Below are 22,417 nucleotides of genomic sequence, written 5' to 3'. Positions count from 1 at the left end.
ATTGTTCTGGGGCTTGATGACCCAGTTGTTTTCACGCTATACATCCCGAGAGGATTTCCTTTCGCCTCGTAATACCCTTGGACGAGTCTATTTCAAAACTCATTCCGACTCAGTGATTACTTCCCAGGGAGGGAATGTCTCTCCTCGGAGGTCGAAAGTGATTGAGTACTCTGCAGTTCCCATCATCCCTCCCCTTACTCATTTTACCCCTCTGCCCCCCCCCTCCTGCACCCACTCACCCCATTCTTTTCCCTCAGAATCGTAATGTTCCCGAATGCACTCTCGAAAACTTAAATATGGGATTCAGTAGCCGACCTGTTCGCGCGCAATTTTCTCCTCGTTTCAACTGTTCGCATTGTTGCGTGGCGTGCCTCTCGCGCCATCTCGAATGCGGAATGACGAAGCTCATTGCTATTGCATGCGCGCAATCGAAATTAAAAAAAACCTCCTCTCCCTGTCGTCGTTAACGACTATCCAAACTCGTTCAATCCGCGACCGTCTCCTGTTTTGCTCTTTTTTTTACTTTTCCTCCTCCTCTTGCCCCTTCCTTTTCATCTTTCTCTCATTATAGGACTAAGTGCACCAGTGTCTTAAACAGGGCACTCAATCACTTCAGGAATAATGCCCTCGTTTTGCCATCGCGGTAAGGGATTTCGCTCATATTGCCTAGGATCGTTTCATCAGTTTCGTCAGTGATATCGAATGCGTCTAGGCTTCAACCACTGTTTGTAATTCTCTCACCCGTATAAATTGGCAAGAAGTGGAAAATGAGTGACGAACCCGGTTCAACGTGAGGCGACATCTTCATCCACCCCTTAAGATTCCGTGTTTTATTAAGTTATTGTTTTTGCGAATACGAATTACATTTTCTTTAAATTTGCATTCATAAATTTAAGAATCTAAAATCATAAGTTACAAATCCTGTTTGCGTTCGTTCGTCAGATATTAAAATTTCTGATCAAAGGAATTTCATATATACCTGGAATGTAACTTATAAATAAAAACGATAAAATTGACGACGAATTTTGAAGTCGTAATAATCGCTGCTAAGGAAGTTTAGTGTGTGTGTTTTTTTTGGAGAAAGATATATTCCCGCGTGTAATCATTGTTGTATATTTCTGCAATCATGTCGAACAAAAAATAATCTTCATCCTTCTTTGTTTGGCATTACATCTGGAAAGTAAAAATATCTTGGTCCAAAGTTTACCAAGATAGCATTCCTTTTGCTTTAGTTTTTTCGTTACTAATTCCCCGTTTAGCTTAGTTTTCCTCTTTCTCGAAAATTTCATAGCCTTTGTGTTAAAGTTGAAAATAAAATACGTCATTATCTCAGATGAGTGAATTTCACGTGACTGGAGTGAGCGTTTGTTCGTTGAGAAATTAAATCGAAAAAGAAAATAAGTGCGCTTCGTTTTTGTTCGCGCGTCGTCATGGTTTTCCCCAGCAGAAATATTAAAAAAAAACACCCGCTGAGAACAATGAATGCGCTCTTTGGAAAGTTGCCATAGAAACCCTGTGAATGAGAGGGACATGCACACAACCCTTTCCGTGAAACAATCGACGGGATTTCTAATTCTTATGTGGTTTTAATTTAATTATTATTATTGTAGGTATAATTTTTTTAATAATGAGATTATTTCGCCGTTTTATGCGATGCACTCTGGTTTTTCCTAAATGAATTGTGTCTTTCGTTCGTTATGCTTTTTCGCATTTAATGTTTTTCTGAGTATAGGAAAAAATATATTCGTAAAAATGGAGAATGCGTGGGAAAATCAGTGTATTCGTCATTCCATGGTTTTGCTTCGTGAAAATATATCTGTTATTATTTTTGTAGAGAAACTCAACGTCTCCGTAATCAACGGTGAGCACTATTTTAATTGCAAAGACGGAAGGGTGAGATTGAAGTTCCGCGTCCACACGTGGAATTAAAGGGTACTTTTTATCATCTCACCCTAAGGGGTTCTTTCAGTGAATAGCGAACTCATTGAAATTCACTTACACATAAATCGAAACGTGGGTTTTTCTTAATTTATTAATCGAGGAAAATCGCAGTTAATTTGACCATTCAGAATTGTATCAGGAAGGAATTGGGCCAAGTTAATGGTGTTGACTGTTAAATCGGTCCTTGTGAATATCCATTGCTAGTTATCTACCTATCTCCTTCGTCCGCCGATTTCACTAAACGTTTTTTTTTCTCCTTCTCAATTTCTTTTTCCCGTCTATACCAATCAGGTCCCCACTATGACCCGCTAAGGCTGATGCACGCCGTTGTTGCCAAGGTGAGAACTGTGTGCGAGCAGTACCTGCTGGAGCTGGAGAGTGGATTGCCGTCGGGGGCCGCCCTCCCCCCACTCCAGCCGCCCCTCCCCGGGCCCCCTTTCGTCTCCACGTTCGCCATCAAGAACCATCGGAGGAGGATGGAGGACCGACACGTGGCCATCGAGGACCTGAACGCCCTCTTCGGCATTACGACGGTGAGTTGGTCAACCACGGCTGACAAATATAATGTTAATTTACCGACTAAAGTTATGCCTCGGTGGATCCTGGCTTTTTAGCAGTATTTCGAGTCAAATATTTGCACTTCGAACCCTAAATAAAATCTCTATGACCCAGCAATGCAATAAACTATTCTCCAACTCCACGTATTTCCTGTTTCCCATCAATCAATCAATATCCAGCGCCTCTATTCCTTTACGAACCTCTTGGGCAACAATCTCCCAACTTTGCAAAAAAAATACCGTATTCACTCGTGTTTTGATCTTCGCTCGAGTTTTTAAAATTAAAATTTTACCTTTCATGTTCATATCTCGTGTGTAAGTCGACAGTAGTTCTATTTTGTTAAATATTAAATGCTAATTTCTTTAAATTTAGTGAATTAACCATTACCGTAACTCGTGAATTTTTTAAAAGTGCATTTTCTCAAATAATAATGATTGGTTGATGCATAATTTAACCATTTTAACGACAGATATAATGTTTTAAGCAATAGATCCATATTTCGATTATTTCAATGTCGACCTTATTTGTAAGATTTTTAGTGGGATCCGAATTTTTTAAAAAATAATAGGTTTCTTTGCTCCTTTATTTTTTTGTGTTCTAAATAATAAAAATGTCTGGAGCATTTTTTTGGGTGCTCAGAATATAAAAAAGAAAAATTATGTAGTTAATCCTGGCCACAACGCAAAGGAAGTCTCTCAGCTTAAGCCGCCCCACCACATGCTGCATAATGGATGAACTTTTTACCTTCTCCATAATTCACGTTTCCTTCCTGAATGGCGGTGAACTTCCTGCATTTGTTTTTTCTAAATTCTTTATTTTCCCAGATATTGTGTTTTGCTGAACTTCTTAATCGGTTACAATTCATGGGGGAGGACATTTTATGCAAAAATAAAGTACTTGATGATACATAATACAGGTACATTCAGTGTTAGTTTGAAAGTTCTCATGTCATAATAGTTTTAGCCTTGGTGTATTATGGGATTATTTCGCATCGGTAATCTACCATTTAGGTAGGTTTTGGATGGACACAAGGTACTAATGAATTACCCTGTCTGTCCAAACAAAACACAACATAACATCCTACTCTACAGCAACCCCCTCTTCATCTCCGTCTATTTCCTTACTCCCTTCATTCCATCCAACATCCTCCTTGTGAAAGCCTCTTTGTCCAGCGCAATTCTTCTCCATACGCCCCTACTACATCGACCCAGCTGGTCCCAAACACTACCGAGATACGTAAACTGTTCTACCTGCTCTAGTTTTTGCCCTCCTATTTTAATGTTAAGCTTAGCCTTTTTCTTCCTAGAAAATCGCATAACCTTTGTTTTATTAATATTGATTCTCATCCCATACCTGTCGCTCTGAATTTCCAATTCACTCAGCAATGCTTGCAGCCCCTTGGCTGACTGACAAACTAAAGCTTGGTCATCAGCAAACCTAACTGATTTTACGAATTCCCCGCCCACTTTCATTCCTACCTCTAGTTCTTCCCATGCCTCTTTGATCATTTCCTCTGCATACAGGTTGAACAGCAACGGTGATAATGGGCAACCCTGCCTTACACCCCTTCCTAACACTGGCCATCCTGACTCCCCGTTCCCCACTCGCACCTGAGCAGTCTGACACATGTACAGGTTGCGGATTAGCCTCCTTTCCCTCCAATCTATTCCTATTTTCTGCAATATATTCAATAGTTTTTCCCAATTCACTCTATCAAACGCTTTTTCGAAATCTAGGAAACAGGCAAATACCTCCTGGTTGTATTCTATATTCCTCTCGATTAATCATCTCAATACTGCAATGGCATCACGCGTACCTCTCCCCTTCCTAAACCCAAACTGATCATTTCCTAAGTAATCATTTGCCCTACTCTCTATCCTTTTGTTTATTATCCTGAGAACAACTTTAGCTGCGTGGAATATCAAACTTATTGTCCTGTAGTCCTCACATGATGTAGCCTTTACCTTTTTCGGAATAGGAACTGAAACTGATCTCACAAAGTCTTCCGGCGAATTTCCTCTCTCGTAAATGCTACGAATTTGTCCATAAAAACTCTTCCTCCAGTGTTTGCGTATGGATGCAAAAACCAATGCATAATTTCTACATTTTCTTTCAATTTTCATGAAATTCAAAATCTCTCACCATCCAAATTTCCAATATTTTTAAAACTACTAAAAAAGCTCATAATAGTTGGCAATGAGTTTGCATAAAGCTTTTATCTATTAAATGAAGGTTGAAGTGGTTACCTAAATAATACATCTATTTTGTCTACAAGTGTTGTATCATAAAGGTAGGAATATAACCTTCCAATTAATGTAATTTTTTTTATTGCAATGCAACAACTCTACAGCTTATAAATGTTGAAACTTAATGTAAAATATTGAAATGTAATGAAATAATTGACTTTGTAATTCCACACACTTCCTAATTCCACACACAAGTGTGTGGAATTACAAAGTCAATTATTTCATTACATTTCAATATGTTATGCAAATTCCACAAAGTTACGCCTGAGACAACAAATTTTAATGTAAAATGCTGTAAACTTATTCTTTGCAAGTTTCAACGCTTGTTTACTTTATCTATTGTGCAGCGCTGAAATTTTCAAACCCCAAAAAAATATTAATTTTTGATTCTATCGTAATAATTCAAAGCTGTAACTCTAAGCATAATATTAGTTGACATATGTCTGAGTAAATTTGAAAAGTGACTTCTGACTAATCTTTTAAAATTATGTTTTCAGTCCTCAAGTATATATAGTTCATCTATTGGCCATGAGATGCCCTTCTCTTGTTAGCATCTCTACAAAGCAATAAGGAATTTGAAACATAGAAAGTAAAAAGGAAAAAATAAATCGATGTTGTATCAGTTTATTTTACACAAAATTAGTAATGAGGAGGATTAAAAAAATAAGTACTTAGGGTAGGATATAAGTGTAAAAAAATCTCATCTTTTACTTTTTTATGCGCTCATATTTCACTTTAATTTGCAGGACCAAAGATTGACATCAAGTTGAAATCATCCATCTCTCATGCTTTCTTTCAATTTATCCCAACAATCCTCTGTCTTTTCCTTTCACCATGAGTAGGAACTTCTTCATTTGCTTTCCTTTCCGCCCATTTCACCTCTTCAATCATTCTCCACTCTTCCTTCCTTCCAAGAGCTTTCAATCTATGCCTACTATCACCATGTTTCAATGAACAAATTTCCACAAAACCCTGCTACCTTATCAATTTTTAAACTCTCCATTTCTTAACATCCTTACTCAAAGTTTCTGTCAGCAATTCCTTCCTCGTTGTGAAAGCTTCTTTGTCTAACAAAATTCTTCTCCTTATGAACTTTTTTGTCCCAAAACACCTCCGAGATAAGTAATCTGTCAAGCTTGCTCTAGTTTGTGAAATCTTATTTAAATACTTAGCAGAGCTTTTCTCTTTCTTGAAAACCTTATAGCCATTTCATTTACATTAATTTAATTTCAATGCAATAATTTCAGAGGCTAAAAATCATTCGCCTTTACCAGGATTCGAACCCGAGTCTTTCAATGTCCTGTCGAGTGCTTTAGCCAGTTAAGCTATCGAGGTGTCCTCTTAAACTCTGAAATTTTTAGGAGGATGCCTCGATAGCTTAACTGGCTAAAGCAATCAACAGAACATTGAGGTATCCAGGTTCGAATCCCGCTCAAGGCAAATGATTTTTACACTCTGAAATTGTTGCATTGTAATAGAGATTAGCAGATGACTCTGTTGAAAGTTACTCTTGCGGTATCTCCCGCAGTTTCCTTGAAATTGATTGATACTCCCAATCCTATCATAGTGATTTTCTAGTGATAGCATAGCATGCTGCACTTAAACACTGTTTATATCATGCAGCTTTGTTCACCCTTACAGAACTAACTAGTTCCTTGATTAATCATTCAGTTATATGTTGACCTTATCGAGACCTCTCGGAAGCCCATTCAATTTCAGAATGCTTTTATTTTGCTCTTTAATAATTCATCAACCACATGTATAAGATCATCATAGGTTTTCTCTCATCCTCAACATTGATTCCTCAGTTTAATTTATTATTTTTGTCTCATTTGTACCGCATGAAGTTAGAGTCATTTGTATTATTTCAATATAATATGTTCCTACGAGAATAATAATCTATTCCTCATAATATATAATAATAGTTTATTTGTTATTTGCAATTCACATTGTTTACAATTGTCTTCAAGCATAGATTAATAGATGGTCTGCTAATAAATAAATTATCAGTGTTTTATGTATTGATGTGATTGTTTTTCATTTTCCTCTTGCAGTCTCCTTGCCTTGTGGGTTATTATGCCATTTTTGATGGTCATCATGGGCATGAAGCTGCCGCCTATTCAGCCGCTCAACTTCATTGCCTGCTGGTGCACAGTAAACATTACCCTCATGATCCAGAAGCTGCCTTAAAAGATGCGTTCTTCCGTGCTGATGAAATATTCATCAAAAAGTGTGCCTCATCAGTAAGTGGATCAACACTTATGTAATCCTCCATACACCTCATAATTTTCTTCTTGAAGAAATGCATCCATTTCTTAAGCAGTGTTTTGAAATATCTTTATCGAATATCTAAGTTTGGTCTCGCCTCTTTAGGCTTTCTTATCCATGGAATACATTTATTTTTGGTGGTGATATTAATTTGTCGCTGCATTTGTTACATGTTTGTCAGTTTCTGGGAAATTTAATTTGATATATTCATAAATGGTTTTATTTTGACAATATTGATGTGATGGTAAAGTTTTTTTCTGATTTTCTCTATTCACCTTATTATTTACTGCATTGAATTAGGATTTCATTTCGAGGCGTCTGAATTTTCAATACAGTTTCAATGCATCATGGAAAATTGAGTGAGTTAATCTCTTTCATATGAATGAAACAGGATAATAGTTAAAATTAACTTCAAATTACGTAACGTTTAAACATATTGGTGAAGAGGAAAGCACCCCTCCCCTTTCTATCTTCTAACTATTTCAATTGGCCCCCCAACTCCCACAGTTTCTATATAAATATGACGTTTGTCTCCAGCTGTTTACTTTCAACCTTGTGTTGGAGGTGTTTTCCCTTCAGTTCGCTGAAGAGGGCTACTTTATGGCCGAAACACGCGTGTTCGACGCATTTCCTGGTTGCACTCTTTACCTGTGTCCAGATTCTCCCAGAAGTTGGGCCCTTTTGAGTGTGTGTGTGTGTGTGTGTTTCTTGAGTGCTTGTGTGTGTGATTGGTCTGTACCAGTCACAAAGCGTGTGCTTGAGAATATCCTGGAATCTTTAACGGGGTCTACTCTACAGCCTCGTGAAGGATTCCATCTCCATCTGAAATTCTTTAACAGGGTCTCACAGCCTCGAGAAGGATTTCAGTCAGGATAGAGTGCATGTGGCTGTGTGTTGGTCCCTGACGCAGATTAATTTCCCGTAAACCACCACAGAGGGTATTCTGGTCGAGAGGTTGTGGTTGGTCCCTGACGTGATTCCCATTAAACCAACACAACAATTGGTCTGACGAGAGATTTGCGACTAATTTTTACGGCCATTGGAGTTTTCTTCCCCATTCTTATTTAATTGAGAGGCCGTAGAGCTCATTATTTCTTACTATAGTTATTCACTTATCAAAGTAAGAAAATGCAATTGAAGAGACTGAATTTTAATCTTAAATCATCTTGAAAACTGCCATGCCTGTGTATTAAGCATTCAAATGCCTAAAAGTTATTAAGTATAGTATAGCGAAAATTTAGAATTTCATAAATTCTATTTTGTTTGACTGCATTTCTATCTCAAACTGCTAATGATGTTAATTATTATGGAATATGTTACTATCCTCATTTGTGAGTGGATCTGATTTTGACTAGGTGTACAAAGTTCCAAAGAAACAGCTGGAGATGCTGCAACTGTAACTTTTAATGGAGTCATTCGCTAATGTACACTTCAATGCAATGATTTCAGAGTGTAAAAATCATTTGCCTGGACCGGGATCCCTGTCAAGACGAATCATTTTCACACTCTGAAATTGTTGCATTGAAATGTACATATTTCCTAACATTCTTTATAATTTAAATGAAAGGAATACATCAGAGCTAATTTTAATTTTTTTAATTCTCTGTCACCTTTTCAATAATGTATTTTACCAATAAGTTGTCATTTCAAATAACAGTTGAAATTCTAGAAAATAATATAAAATATAAGCTGCCATACTGAAACAGTAATAATAATGTCCTTGCTGTGAAAATGAAACTTAAAAGTACAAAGTTCATGAAAGGGCTTCAAAATAATATGTCGGTACACCCTGAATTATGTCACCATTGCAGGGAACCAATTCTAGAAATGATTTTTTTGTAAATTTCATTTTCTAAATGAGAGCTTTGATAGAGGAATAGGGTTTACTTGCCACTGAAGGTGGAAGGATTGAATATACACGCCTTTATTATCATGTCCTAATCTAAAGCACAGCTGTTTTAATCACAGTTTGGTCATTTCCTTTTACCTTTCAGAATAAGGGAATATGAATGATAGTATTCTTACAGGTTTAATGACTTAAAAATTCTTATTTTGAAATTGTTACATATTTGTCATTATGATTTGATAGTCCATCATTTTAAGATCAGTTTTTGGATTAAAACACTGACTGTGCACTTCTTTATTTCTTAGTCTTGCTCAGCAAGACATTACCTGACACCCCACACTACAATACGCAGTTCTTCAATTCTGCATACTTCCTCCTTTATTTAATTCTTTCCGACATGCCTATCCTATAGAATCCCACCCCTTCTTCTCCTAATTGATATTCTTCCCTCTAACACATTCTTCAACGTCCTATTGCCCATCTAAACTCTATACATCCGTCTTACCTTTCTCCTTTTTACTTCTCCCAACAATCCTTTCACCTCCTCCACCATGCCTAGCACTTCCTTGTTTGTTTTCCTTTTACCTTACTTGACCTTCTGCTTAGCCACATTTCAAAATCATCCAATCCAATCGCCTATATCAACCTGCTTCAATGATCCATGTCTCCACACCACACACTCCTCCTACTCCTATGTTCCTTATCAAAGTTTTGGTAAGCCTTATTTCAACACCCTTACTCACTTAAGCATCCTTCTAATTAATTCCCTCCAACTTGTGAAAGCTTACTACTTCAACCATTTTGGTCCGAAACTCTTCTGAAGCAGGAAAACTTGTCCATTACCCCTCATACATGTTGAAAAGCACAGTTGATAATGGACTACATCTCACCAAGTAGAATTTAAATTTTCAGGAATCACCGATAAACATTGTACAAAGGTAGTTTGAAAGGTTCTTGTAATCACCACCAGATGTCAGCACTAGCACAAAGTCTCCCAAATAGTAATAGGTAATCCTTTGTGAGTAAACATGGAACGGGTTACTGCTCTGGGTGGAGATCTGTGTTGCAGATGCCTCTTTGTTATTGTTCTCATGTAGTCTTTAAATGACTTTGTAAAGAAGGGTATGACAGCAAAGGAAATTTATGCTGACTTTCTGAACACTCTGGGAGAGACTACTCCTTCATATTCGATTGTTGCCAAGTGGACATGGGAGTTTACGCTTGGTCAGGACAACCTTGATGATGACCCGCTTAGTGGTTGGCCGAAATGTGTCACTGTCCCAGGAGTTACTGCAAAAGTGCATAAAATAATCTTTGAGGATGGCCGACTGAAATTGCAATAAATCGCCGAAGCTTAAGGGATGTCATATGAACGGGCATATCACATTTTAAGAGTGGAATTGGATATGAAATAAATTTATCTGCTGGATGGGTGCCACGACCCCTGACACAGGATCACAAACGCATCAGGATGGAAATTTTTTAACAAAGTTTTACTCATTTTAAGAGTAGCCAACAAGATTTACTGCAGTGGTTTGTGACCACGGATGAAACTTAGGTCCACGCACCACCATACCCCAGAGACAAAACAGCAGTCAAAGCAGTGGAAATAGATTCACCACAACCAAAGAAAGCAAAGGCAATACTGGCAAGGCTGGGAAGGTTATGGCTTCAGTTTCCTGGGATGCAAAAGGGATTTTGCTGATGGATTTTCTTCCCACAGATCGAACAATTTCTGGAAAATACTATGCTAACCTCCTGTACCAACCAAAGCAAAAGATACATGAAAAAAAGGCAAAGTTTCGCAAGGGAGGAAGTGTCTTTGTCTTGTGTGCAGGTGGGCATTGTCTTGATGAAAGATGTGTTGTTGCCATGGCAAAAATATGCGAATTTTGCCACACCCACCTTATCTGCCGGATATGGCTCCATCAATCACTATCTCTTCCCCAAGCTTAAAATTCTCCTCAGTGGACGGAGATTCTATTCAAATGAAGAACTATTAGCGAAAGTAGATGGGTATTATGAGCCATCTGTGCTTGGCGGATCATCGAGCTGTGCGTATGGTACCAGTTATGTTAGTTTCGGTTGTCCTTATTTTTACTGTTTGTCAAAAATGGAAATCGATGAAATCATGGAGCAAAGGAATCAGCTTCAAGTTTTTTGGTGAAATGCGGTAAAAGTAATCAAGAAATTACTGAAATGTTGACTTAAGGTTACGATGATAATACTCCGAAGGAAACATCCCTTTTCAGGTGGATTAAGCGTTTCAAAGATGGAGGACAAGATGCCATGGATGATGATGCAAGGCCAGGACGACCTTCAACCACCTTTGTTGACGACAACATTGATCGTGTGCCGTCCCCTTCCCTTATCAATCTTCGAAAAACTGTCCGAATGATAGCTAATGAACCGAATTCAGGAAAATCAACATTATACACTATTTTAACTGAACATTTGGGTGTGAAAAATGTCTGCAAAAATCATTTCCAAGCTGCTGATGCAAGATCAGAAGTTGGAAAGAGTTGAATGTGTCACTGATGGGAAAATATACATGGAAATGTTGCTGGATGCCTTAATAGGGCAATCACTGTTGATGAATTGTGGTTTTACGTGAAAGACATTGAAATGAAATTGCAAAGCAAGGAGAGCAAAGCAAAAGATGAACCTCAAACCAAAAAATCAAGAAAAAACCGATCAAAAATCAAAGTCATATTCCTGGTTTTCTTTGATGTGGAAGGTGTTGTTCATAATGAATTTCTTCCTGAAGGACAAAGAGTAAATGCCAAGTTCTACCTTAACAGTTAGCTCTCAAGAGTTTGAGAGATCGCGTGCGACCAAATTTGATTCAAGGCGATGGATGGACCCTTCACCATGGCAATGCACCTGCACACTCAGCATTGATTGTTTGCCAGTTTATGGCAAAAATTCAATCACCACCTTTTATCATCCATCCTCCTCTTTCACCAGATCTCGCCCCCTTGCGAGTTTTTCCCCTTCCCAAAATGCAAAAATGTGATGACGGGACATCACTGGGAAGATGTGGAAGACACAATAAAGGAAGAAAACTAAAAGGCCTAAATGCCAAGAACTTCCAAGGGTGCTTTAATAAACAGTGGAAAAGAAGAAGATGGAATAAGTGCACAGCAAACGAATGGAGAGTACTTTGAGCAGGGGACAAAATCGATGTAGACTAAATTTTGCAAGATAAAGTTTTCATGGAATCAGTTTGTGACAGACCTCTTATTATCACACCAATCACATAATTTATAATGAGCTGGGTACACAAACTGTTATTCAGATTGATGCTTGAGGTTAGCACTTCTGAGCAATTGTGAATTACATAATATTTCAGGCAAAGCATTTTTGATTCTCCAAACTAACTTCTAAATGTAATAGCCATCCATATTCTGCCAATTATACATTATTTCATCACTGTACATTCGGACTGTAAGCATGACTGTTTGCCTTTGCCAATGTATGCCATACAAATTAATTGTTTCTCTACTGCTAAAGTATTCAACATATACCGCCTTTTGGTTATACATTGGATAATTAGTCTACTAATGAATCTATAGGGCTGCTTAAAAACCCTTAAATAGCAAGTCCAGTTCCATTCATTCCATTTTTACACCAAGCCCAATCTATAGTCCCAAACCAGCTGGTCCAAAAACTCCTGAATAATCCCCCTGGAGCTCATTAAATCACGCAGCTAATTCGAAGGTAAGGGTGTATAGAATGGCCAAAATTTGACCTTGAGCCCTTTGGTCAGTATTTTAATTCTCTACACACTATGGACACGGCACATTGTGATGATTTTATAAGGGAAGATTATTCAAGAAAGAGGAATGCTAAGTTAAATATTAAAACAGGACTTAATAAACTAGAGCAGATGGAACAGTTTACCTTTTCTTGTCAGTTTTTTGGGCCTTAAGGGCCAAAATAGAAGAGATATAAAGAGAAAAATTACAATAGGCAAAGAAGCTTTCGCTAGGAAGAGGGTATTGATTACAGCGACATTCAGTGTGTGTGTTGAGAAAAGGTTCTTCAAAACTTTGATAGTGGAGTGTGGTTTTGTATGGGGGTCAGTGACATTGAAACAAGATGATAGGCATTTCTTCTTTGAGGCTTTTGAAATGTTGGTGTGGATAAGGATGAAATGGATGGAAAGGAAAACAAATGAGGAAGTATGAGGCATGGTTGGGGAAGAGAAGGATTTTTGGGAGAAATCCAAAAGGAGGCAGGAGGAAAATGGATGCAGTGGATTTAAATTGGCGATGGAATGTTGGCAACTGTATGATATAGAAGGGAGTGAAGAAGTCTGTGGCATTGAAGAGAGGTTTATTTTACTTTTGGATGTCTCTTAGTTGTGTTTTTTTACATGAGGCAAAGAAATGTATCATTGTACCATTGCATGGTCCTTGTCCATTCAAATCTTAAATGGTAGAATACCAATAATAATAGCAATGTTAGCCTTGGCATTGATACGGCCATTCTTGATAACCCGAAAAAATGTAACTATCTAGCTTAATAATGATTCATATATGAACATATCATATTAATATATTATTTCTCATCTTTCCAAACAGAAAATCCTCAGTGGGACCACTGCCTTGGTTGCACTTGTCCGGCACCGAGAGTCTCTTCATGTGGCCTGGCTTGGAGACTCGCTGGGTATTCTCGTCAGAAAAGGAGGAATGATCACGCAGTTCGTGAATCCCCACACAGCAGAGAGACTTGTAAGTTTCCTCATGGCATCATCATATCCTGGGTATTGTCTTTATTGCCATTAAAAGCATCTCTTGAATCACAGAGTCATCTCAGAAATTTGAGGGAAAATTAAATGAGTGTCGATATTTATGAGATAAAAAATGTTGAAAAAAGCAGGATCAGGTTATATATATATATATATATATATATATATATATATATATATATATATATATATATATATATGTCAAGGAAATATTTTTACTCTTGTGATCCGTTCGATTCCGCCTTCCCCACCTCTATTGTGTTCGTCCTTTATGTGTGTTCCTATCCTTTTTCCTTATATCTGTTTCTGTATATATGAGTATTTTTTCGCCGATTGGCGGGATTTCGTGTTTGAATGTGTGTGTGTGTATATATATTTCGAAGATATTTTATATATATATATATATATATATATATATATATAAAATATCTTCGAAATGGAACGCTCTTCGGCAACACACAAATATATAAAAACACAGATGTAGATTTTTAGAATATAGAGACACAAAGAAAGGACACTCACAATTTGTTATTTTACGTTTCGACAGCACGGCTGTCGTCTTCAGAACCTATATTCTAAAAATCTACATCTGTGTTTTTATATATTTATATATATATATATATATATATATATATATATATATATATATATATATATATTGTTTTTTATTTTTTTCCCCCTGGAGATGTAAATGTTTTCAATGTGAAGTTGAAAAAAAAAAGAATACCTTTGATTAAGGAATGTAGAATGGAGATGCAATATTTATAATTAGCAATCTTTGATTTTATATCTTTAATTGGAGAATGAAGAGAGAATGACTCTGTTTAGTTGATAATTATTTTTTCAGTATTCGGATGGTCAATTCATTTTTGAATCCCAAGGGAATATTTAATTATATTTTCTTCGAGTTCAAGTTCTTTGAAAAGACATATTTATTTATGCAAGGATTTCAGTTTATAAAAGTGGATTGAATCATAAGAATTAAAAACCAGATGGCGATGGTTTTCAGTATGATGGTGGTGACGCTTGAGCGTTGAAAATAGCCTCACTTGAATAAAGGACAGTGGAAAGACCCATTGTATTCTTCATCAAATTAACATGAACTTCCACAAAGTTAAGCCAGGAAAAATTGAATATCATGGAAGATGTTTTCATACAGCCAACAAAAACATTTGTGACTGATCAATGTGATCATTAACATGCTCATTTGAACACATTGTTGCAGTTTCATCATTGGCTGTTAGAAAATGAGATATTTCTGTGGTAGACTGGAGGGACAGGCATTTTATCCTAAACCTGTGCATGTCTCAGACTACTCTGGTGCATTTGATGGATGTAGATTTAAGATAGGCAGTGTTAGGAAGAGGGGTGAGGCTGGGATGTCCATTATCAACCATGCTTTTCAATGCCATTGCAGGATAAATGGTAAAGAAGGCATGGGGAAAAGCCTAAAGAAGTAATTAAAGTAGGTGATATGGAAAAGTCTTTAAATATATTTATCAGTAGCAGTTTTGCAGATGATTACGATTTAGTTAAACAGTCAGCTGAAAGGGTTGCAGTCAATACTGAGCGCATTAGAAAATCAGTGTGATAGCTATGGGCTAAGAATTAATGTAAACAAAACAATGGTTGCAAGATTAGGTATTTTCCCAGCACACCATTGTGATGAAGTCTTGGTAGGTTTTCCACCAGTTCAGGATGGGAACTGTTGACATTTTCGTGATGGAGTTGGTTGCAGAAACATCTGCAGATTACATCCAGACACTGTGGAAAATCCATGAAGACTATGCTGAAAACAATCGTTGTTAGATTTTTTTACCTATCTTGGAAGTTTTTTAGACCAAGAAGAGATTAAAGTAGTGAGGACATCAGGAGAATTGCATTATGCGATGAAACATTAACAAGGAGTTGGAAGTTGTTGATTGGGATGTTTATCAATGATGTCATCAAAAGATTACTGAATACTTTGATATTGAGCGTAGTTATTCATGGCGCAGAAACATGATCAATGAAGCAGAATGATAGGCATGGATTTGATGATTTTTAGATGCTGCTCTAGGGAAGGATGGGAAAGGTGGATTGGGCGGAAAAGAAACAAACAAGTAAGTGCTGGGCATGGGGAAAGGGAAGAAGAGGGAATTGTTGGGAGAAAATCAAAAGGAGGTAGGAGAGATGAATGGAGAGTATTTTGATAGGCAATGGGATGTTGAAGGATACTGTGTAGGAGAATGTTAAGTAAGCAAGGAAGGGTTTGGAAAAGGATGGGCATGTTGGACGCAATGAAAGAAGGAATGGTGTCTATGGAATTGAAATGTGTATATTATAGCATAGGGTGTAATGTTGTGTCTTGTTGGAAGGGGTCCTGAAATTTAGCAGAACTCAATCTGTGTGTCCCTCTTAGAGTCTACCTGAAGTGGTAGTTTACCAAAATAATGAAGGTGGAATCTTGACTTAATAATTATTAACTCACTTTTAGAAGTCTTTTTTTATGCCCCTTGACTGCAGTGCAGAAAATATTATTCATTATCTTGATGAAATATTGGTGGAATAGCATATGAATTGGACCCTTTTTCAGGCATTTATAATACTCAGTAGTTGTCAAATATCAAATTACTTGGAACCTGCATCCTTCAGTGCATTTTAAGGATAACACATAACCTCCGGGAGAGTCTTCCAGACTTTTTATTCAATCCCAATATGTATGTTTTAAGGAATATGCACTGTATTTTAAAGTGGGAATTACTATGAGAAAAACAAAAATTGCACTTTTCCACAAATTTATTTAAACATACTTAGCGTTTCAGTTCATCATACCATCTTCAGGCACAAGATGGTTCGATGAACTGAAACCCATTGTACGTTTCAATAAATTTGTGGAAAAGTTCAATTTTTATTTTTCTCATAACGACGAACTTCCACCATATCTCACCTGAATCTGTTGAATATGTTGGGAATGTCTATTTTATGAGACTGGTAGTGGGAGGAAACCCCTTTAAATTTTTCAATGTAATTTAATTTTTAACTGTGTTAGAAAGTAGATGAGATTTTTTTTTGTGGATAAGGGATCTGTTCACTTACTTAGAGCAAGAAAAATTCTAGTTCCAAGTTTTTAGTTGGGTTGTGGGGCTTAATTAGTTATTAGGTCCCACTGTGAATAATGTTCAAACTGGGTTTCAATTTAAAATTAATGGCATGATTACTCATTATGAATGACTTTAATGCTCTCATTGACTCTTCCGCTTTGTGTCAATTTTTAAACAGTTTAAGACCAATAAATACAATGGTACTGCGGTAACATGAGGAGGAAATGGTAAAAGAGGAACAGGAAGAACTGGAGGTAGGAACAAAAGTCAAAGGAGAAATTAATCCAAATATATTAGCGTTTAGGCTTGCAGATGACCAAGCTTTAATTTGTCGGTTGCCCAAGGGATTATAAGCATTGGTTTTACCAATAGAAAGCAATAAGTATAGGATGAGAATAAACACAAACAAAACAAAAATGTCCAGAAAGCAGAAAGCCAAGTTAAATATCAACTGAGTTAAATATAAACTAAGTCAAATAGGATTTCATAAACTTGAGCAGGTGGAACAGTTTACCGTTCATGGAAGTGTTTTGGACCAATATGGTTAAAGCATTATGGACGTTACTGATGAATTTAGCATTAGGCAAACAAGCTTTCACAAAGAGGGGGAAATTGGTGATAGGGATGCTGAGTGAGGGTGTTATCAGCAAAAGACTCATTAAAAAATTGATATGGGGTGTGGTTTTCTGCAACAAACATTTGGAAATGGAAAGGAAGTTTTGGAAGCATGGTTGTGGAAGGATTTTGAAATGCTGAATTTAAAAGGGGCTTATTGTAGTGTGAAATGTTAGGTTGTGTTTTGGCAAAGCGAGGGAATGTTTCATTGTAGTGTTATGTAGTCTGTTTACATCCAAAACCTCTCAACTGGTGGCATACCAATCATTATAATAGGATATTTTGTAATACATGTTCCACAGAGTCTGCTGCTTCAAGAGGAAAAGATTAAGTTAGAAGATCAAATTGAGCATTACAACTGTTTATGATGAGTGGTATAAAATAAAATATCAGCAAATGTGCTTTGACAAAGTTATATCAAAGAAGATAATGTCACAAATATAGCTGTTTAGGCAATATGGCCTGATGAATAATAGGAAAAGAGGATAATAATAAATGGATGAAGTAATATGTAATCATTTAGGACATTGTTTTAGACAATCTCGTGGGTACTTTTGAAATGCATTCAAAAACATTGTAAGAGACTGAATACATTTCATCTCACAAGGTAGATGTTATATGTTTTTGTAGACTGGTACCAAATGGAATTAATGCCATATGTTGCTGAGAATAACTGTATTCAACATGTGTGTATGTTAATTGAAGTTTTTGAACCATGGCTATGTTTATAAGACTTCAAAATAAGTCACAATTTCAATTGTTTGTTTGTCTTTAATTTAAAAATTGATAGAAAAACTGAATAATGTTGTACTATACAAGTATATTTTAATGGCAAGTCATTGGTGTGTTGATGGACTTCCATAGTAGGCGTTAGGAAGTGTTAATTAAATAAAATTTTTAGGGTTTTTTTCTTTACAACGTTGCTGAGACATTAAATACATCCTTTCTGCACCACCACCCCAAAATGTTTGTAATAAAGTGTGACCATCTATGAGTGCAGAATGCAAATTAATGAATGGTTAAATGTTTCACTTGTTTAAATATTCTTTAGATTTCTTCTTTCAAACATTTTCCATTTTACACCTGAGGTCCCCAATTTTAATGGATGCTTTGCCTCATATCAGTTTGCATGGAAAAATCTTAATATATATTGAACTCATCTTGTTTAATTCACATCATGAAAATTTGAACTTCTTATCTTACTGCATTTCAGCATGCAAGTGGGGCATTGAGTTGGTTCCCATTGATACAAATCAGATTGGTTTTTATATGATTTTTATTTGACTGTCAAAGAGTTTATAAGAACTAACTAATAATGCAATTTGGGTCGCAGTAGTCCAGTGGGTAGAGCGTTGGACTGCTGACCAGAGGGTCCCGGGTTCGATTTCCGGGCAAGGCACTCTGGGTACCTGCAGCTCCACCCAAGCTAAAGTGATTTTTCGGGTACCAGGTCTTCCTGGGAAACCATAGCCGGCACAGGGAAAGGAACTGGCCCCCCTACCCTGATGTGTGAATTTTCACACGCCGTATAGGGCTTAGTACTGGGTGAACTCTACCATCACCTACTAAACCGACCTTCGGGTTGATTACTGTGTTTATGGTTTTTTAATAATGTAATAAATAAACTTGCAGCAATTTGCAGATGAGATGTATTTATATCATGTACATATGATCAGTATGTGATTAGTATTATGTGATGAAGGTAGGAAAAAAAGCTTCAGAAATGACAAAGTTGGTGTTTAGCCTTTATTTATTAAAAATGTGTCTCATTAAGTAATATTGTAAGGTTTGTTTAAAAAGTATCGATAGCAATTTTTTTTGTGACATGTGCATTAAGTGCGTACATGATGGTATATCGTATTGGTATTGATAAGATGACAGTGCACACACCATTGTCACTGAAAATTTGGCGATGCGAAAGATCTGCGCCAAACTTGTCCCTAAGGTTTTAATGGGCGATCAAGAGTAGAGTTGAGTGTCTGCTTTAGAATACCTTCAGTAACGACATCCCGTCGATTTCCCTCTCCCCTTTAAGTGCCCACTTGGTGCCAGCAGACTCTATCATATTCCTAAAAGTGGAATTCTCCCTTAAAGGACACCACCATGGGATCGTAAAACACCATTCAATAAACTTTCGTAGTAACCCTTAAGGACCTTCCCAAATCCACCTACCAGGGAGCCTCCTAGTCATGGAAAAGCCACTGATAAAAGTATGTCGACACTCAAGGGATGTACTTACATGGATGTTGGAGGGTTGTAGCAATTTCTGAAATAAATGTATTTCTCCAAAACTTCACCCCGTACTTTTAATGCCAACGATGTATCAAACATAAAATATAATAACCTAAATTGCACTTATAATTTGAAAACAGTAGTCATCTCAGCTTGCAGTGCCATGGGATAAGCTGGAATTTTACACCGTTAGGGCACCAGTACCTGGTTCTCACTCCATTTGATTTTATAATCATCATATTCTTTGATTAACATATTTGATTTGCTTCCAATTTACCTACTAATAATTATTGCTCTATGTTTCACATTTTTAAGGAAGTACCTTACATTTCTGTGATACCTAATATAATTTTAACAGAACTCTGGTAGTTTGCAATTTTTCAAGGGTATATTAAGTCCTTGGAAAACATAAAAAGATTTCACTCAACCTCAATAAGATTATCTTCGACCTAAAAAGTATTGAGTTGTAGTTTTGTGGTGAAGATTCAAGATGTATTCCCTCAATGAGAATTTTACTTGCACATTCGGCTTGGGGAATTTAAAGTATTTCTTATTTTCAGGATCTTAATCTTCTAATTAGTTTCATCATCATCAGTATTTAAAACATAGGATTGGTTTACTGCAGCCCTCCATTCTACTCTATTTAATGTCAATTCCCTCAATCCCTGATACCCTCTCTGTTTCATGTCCTTCTTAATTTGTCCTATGTACATGTCTCTTGGTCTTCCTTGTGGAATCTTCCCTTCTATTTTTCCTTCTATTATATTCATTATATTCTGAATCAATCCGTCGTGCCTCAAAATATGTGTCCGATCCATCTATTTCTCCTTTGCCGTAGAGTTCTCCATATTGCCCTATCCTCTTCTGCTATTCTATTTACTTCCTGGTTCCTCATTTTTTCTGTTCATTTAATCTTCAGCATTCTCCTCCAGCACCATGTTTCAAAGACTTCTAATTAGTTAAGGAGGTTAATTATCTTGGGCATTTACAGGATATTATTTTACTTACTTCTCTAATTTTTTGGATCCTTATTTCTTAATCTGGTCAAAGTAGTAGGGGCATAAGGAAAAGAATTGCATTAGACAAGGAGCTAGGCATGGTGGAGGAGGAGAGGGGATTGTTGGGAGAAATCTAAGGGAGATGCAGGAGAAAGATGGCTGCAGTGCAAATTCATGGGCAATAGGATGTTGAAGCCAGGGATGGAGGGGAGAATGGATAGGCAAGCAAAGAAGGGGAATGAATAGGTTAGTCGTGTTCAATGGAATGAAGGGAGGAAGGAAGTACAAGTAATCCTTTGCTTAATTGAAGAGGGGCCTATTGTAAGGTTGGATGACATGTTGTATTTTGTTGGTAAGGATAATGAAATTGTACCTGTACCGTTTGATAGCATATGTCTATCCAAAACCTAGGTTTGGAGTTTATTTTTTTCATATGGTTCAACATTTAAAAAATGAATGATGGAAAAACTGAAATATTATGTCTATATTTTTTTATGTTTAGTTTGTGGAAAAATTATTTTCAAACCTTAAAGCTTTAAAATGATAAAAATTTACAAGGAATCCATGTGTCGTATTCATAATTTTGAGAGTATTTCAGGTGGTGTTGAAAATATTTACCAATAGCCGAACATGCATGATACATAATTCTTATAAATATATATATAGTTTTATCTTCGTTATGGTGTGGATTATCTTTCTAGCCAAATGTTCAACTAATCCTACGGACATTGTACAGTAAAAGTTGACATATTTATTTTAACTGTCATAATATAATGGGTAGTCTTGAATATAGCTCTCCTTTTGCTTGAACACACATATACTATTATCAGTGAATCAAACCTAAGATTGGTTTTCTGCAGCCTTCCATTCTTCCCTGTTTAGTCTTGTAATTACATCTCACCCCCCTGCCTGGTAGCTTTCCTGTTACAAAGCCCTCCTTAATTTATTTTGTATGTACTTGTGGCTTGGTCTTTTTTTGCAGGATATTACCTTCGATTTTACATTCCACTATGTTAATAGCTAATTCATTTTGCCTTTTAGGTGTCTCCAATCCATCTAGTTCTTGTCTTTGGTGCAGTTTTTTCAAATGATAGTTTCCTTATCTTCTCTTTAATATTCTTATTCCTCTTTCCTCAATTTCTCTGTTCATTTAATCTTTTTAGCATTCTCCTCTTCGCATCCATGTTTCAATGACTTTTCTGCTCATTGCTGGTCCATCCTTCCAATGCTCCTTGCCTCTGATCCTCAGAGTGAAATGTTTCATATGAACATCTTGACAAACTGCTTCTCTGTTTACAACCCCAGGCTTATTGAGCTTAGTTGTTTCCCCTTTTCCTTGAATACCTTCCTAGCTTGAGTTCTTCTTTGCCCAATGTTTTCCAAACATCTTACAACCCAAATTACCTTTAATGCTTTTGCAGGTAGATGTAGGATTCCTTTTTGCTCTAATTTCAGTCCTTTATTGTGATATTTGCCTTCAACTCCTCTCTTCCACACGCAAGGATTTTAGTTTTCCCGTTGTTGAAGCCTACATGAATATGAGATTTACATTTGTGACCACATTTTTAAAGAGAGTTAGTTTCATGGAGGAAACGACCCTTCTGTTTAATTTTATTCAGTGACCACATAGTAAATATTTTCTTTTAAATCAACCTGAGTTGAAGAATAATATTCTAGATTATTCTAAGTTTTGAGCATTAATTCCTGTAACATTATCAATATTCATTGGCATTAAAATTTTTCATTCTTCTTCCATTGGTTGTAAGTAACTCTTGTTGCTTCAGGGTCTGTAGCTCAACAGTCATTTTTTTTATTCATGTACATCCAATGATTTAATTTGAATTCTCCCGAAGTTTGGATGTATTTAGTAATGGACA

At 36.5% G+C, this 22,417-nt stretch overlaps 1 protein-coding gene across 2 annotated transcripts in view; it reads left to right on the top strand.

Annotated features, from left to right (window-relative positions):
- LOC139696112 (uncharacterized) overlaps positions 1-22,417 on the top strand; it is a 1,156,921-nt gene that overhangs the window by 486,062 nt on the left and 648,442 nt on the right. For both annotated transcript variants that reach the window (XM_071594713.1, XM_071594712.1), the window contains 3 exons: positions 2,233-2,474; positions 6,800-6,988; positions 13,446-13,595. In XM_071594713.1, the coding sequence (XP_071450814.1) occupies positions 2,233-2,474; positions 6,800-6,988; positions 13,446-13,595 (581 nt within the window). The remainder of the gene's footprint in view (positions 1-2,232; positions 2,475-6,799; positions 6,989-13,445; positions 13,596-22,417) is intronic.

This window comes from Hetaerina americana, unplaced genomic scaffold (genome assembly GCF_022747635.1).
Source record: "Hetaerina americana unplaced genomic scaffold, ioHetAmer1.1.p SCAF_68, whole genome shotgun sequence".
In the NCBI taxonomy this organism is placed as follows: Eukaryota; Metazoa; Arthropoda; class Insecta; order Odonata; family Calopterygidae; genus Hetaerina; species Hetaerina americana.
This window is presented reverse-complemented; position numbering and strand designations above follow the sequence as displayed.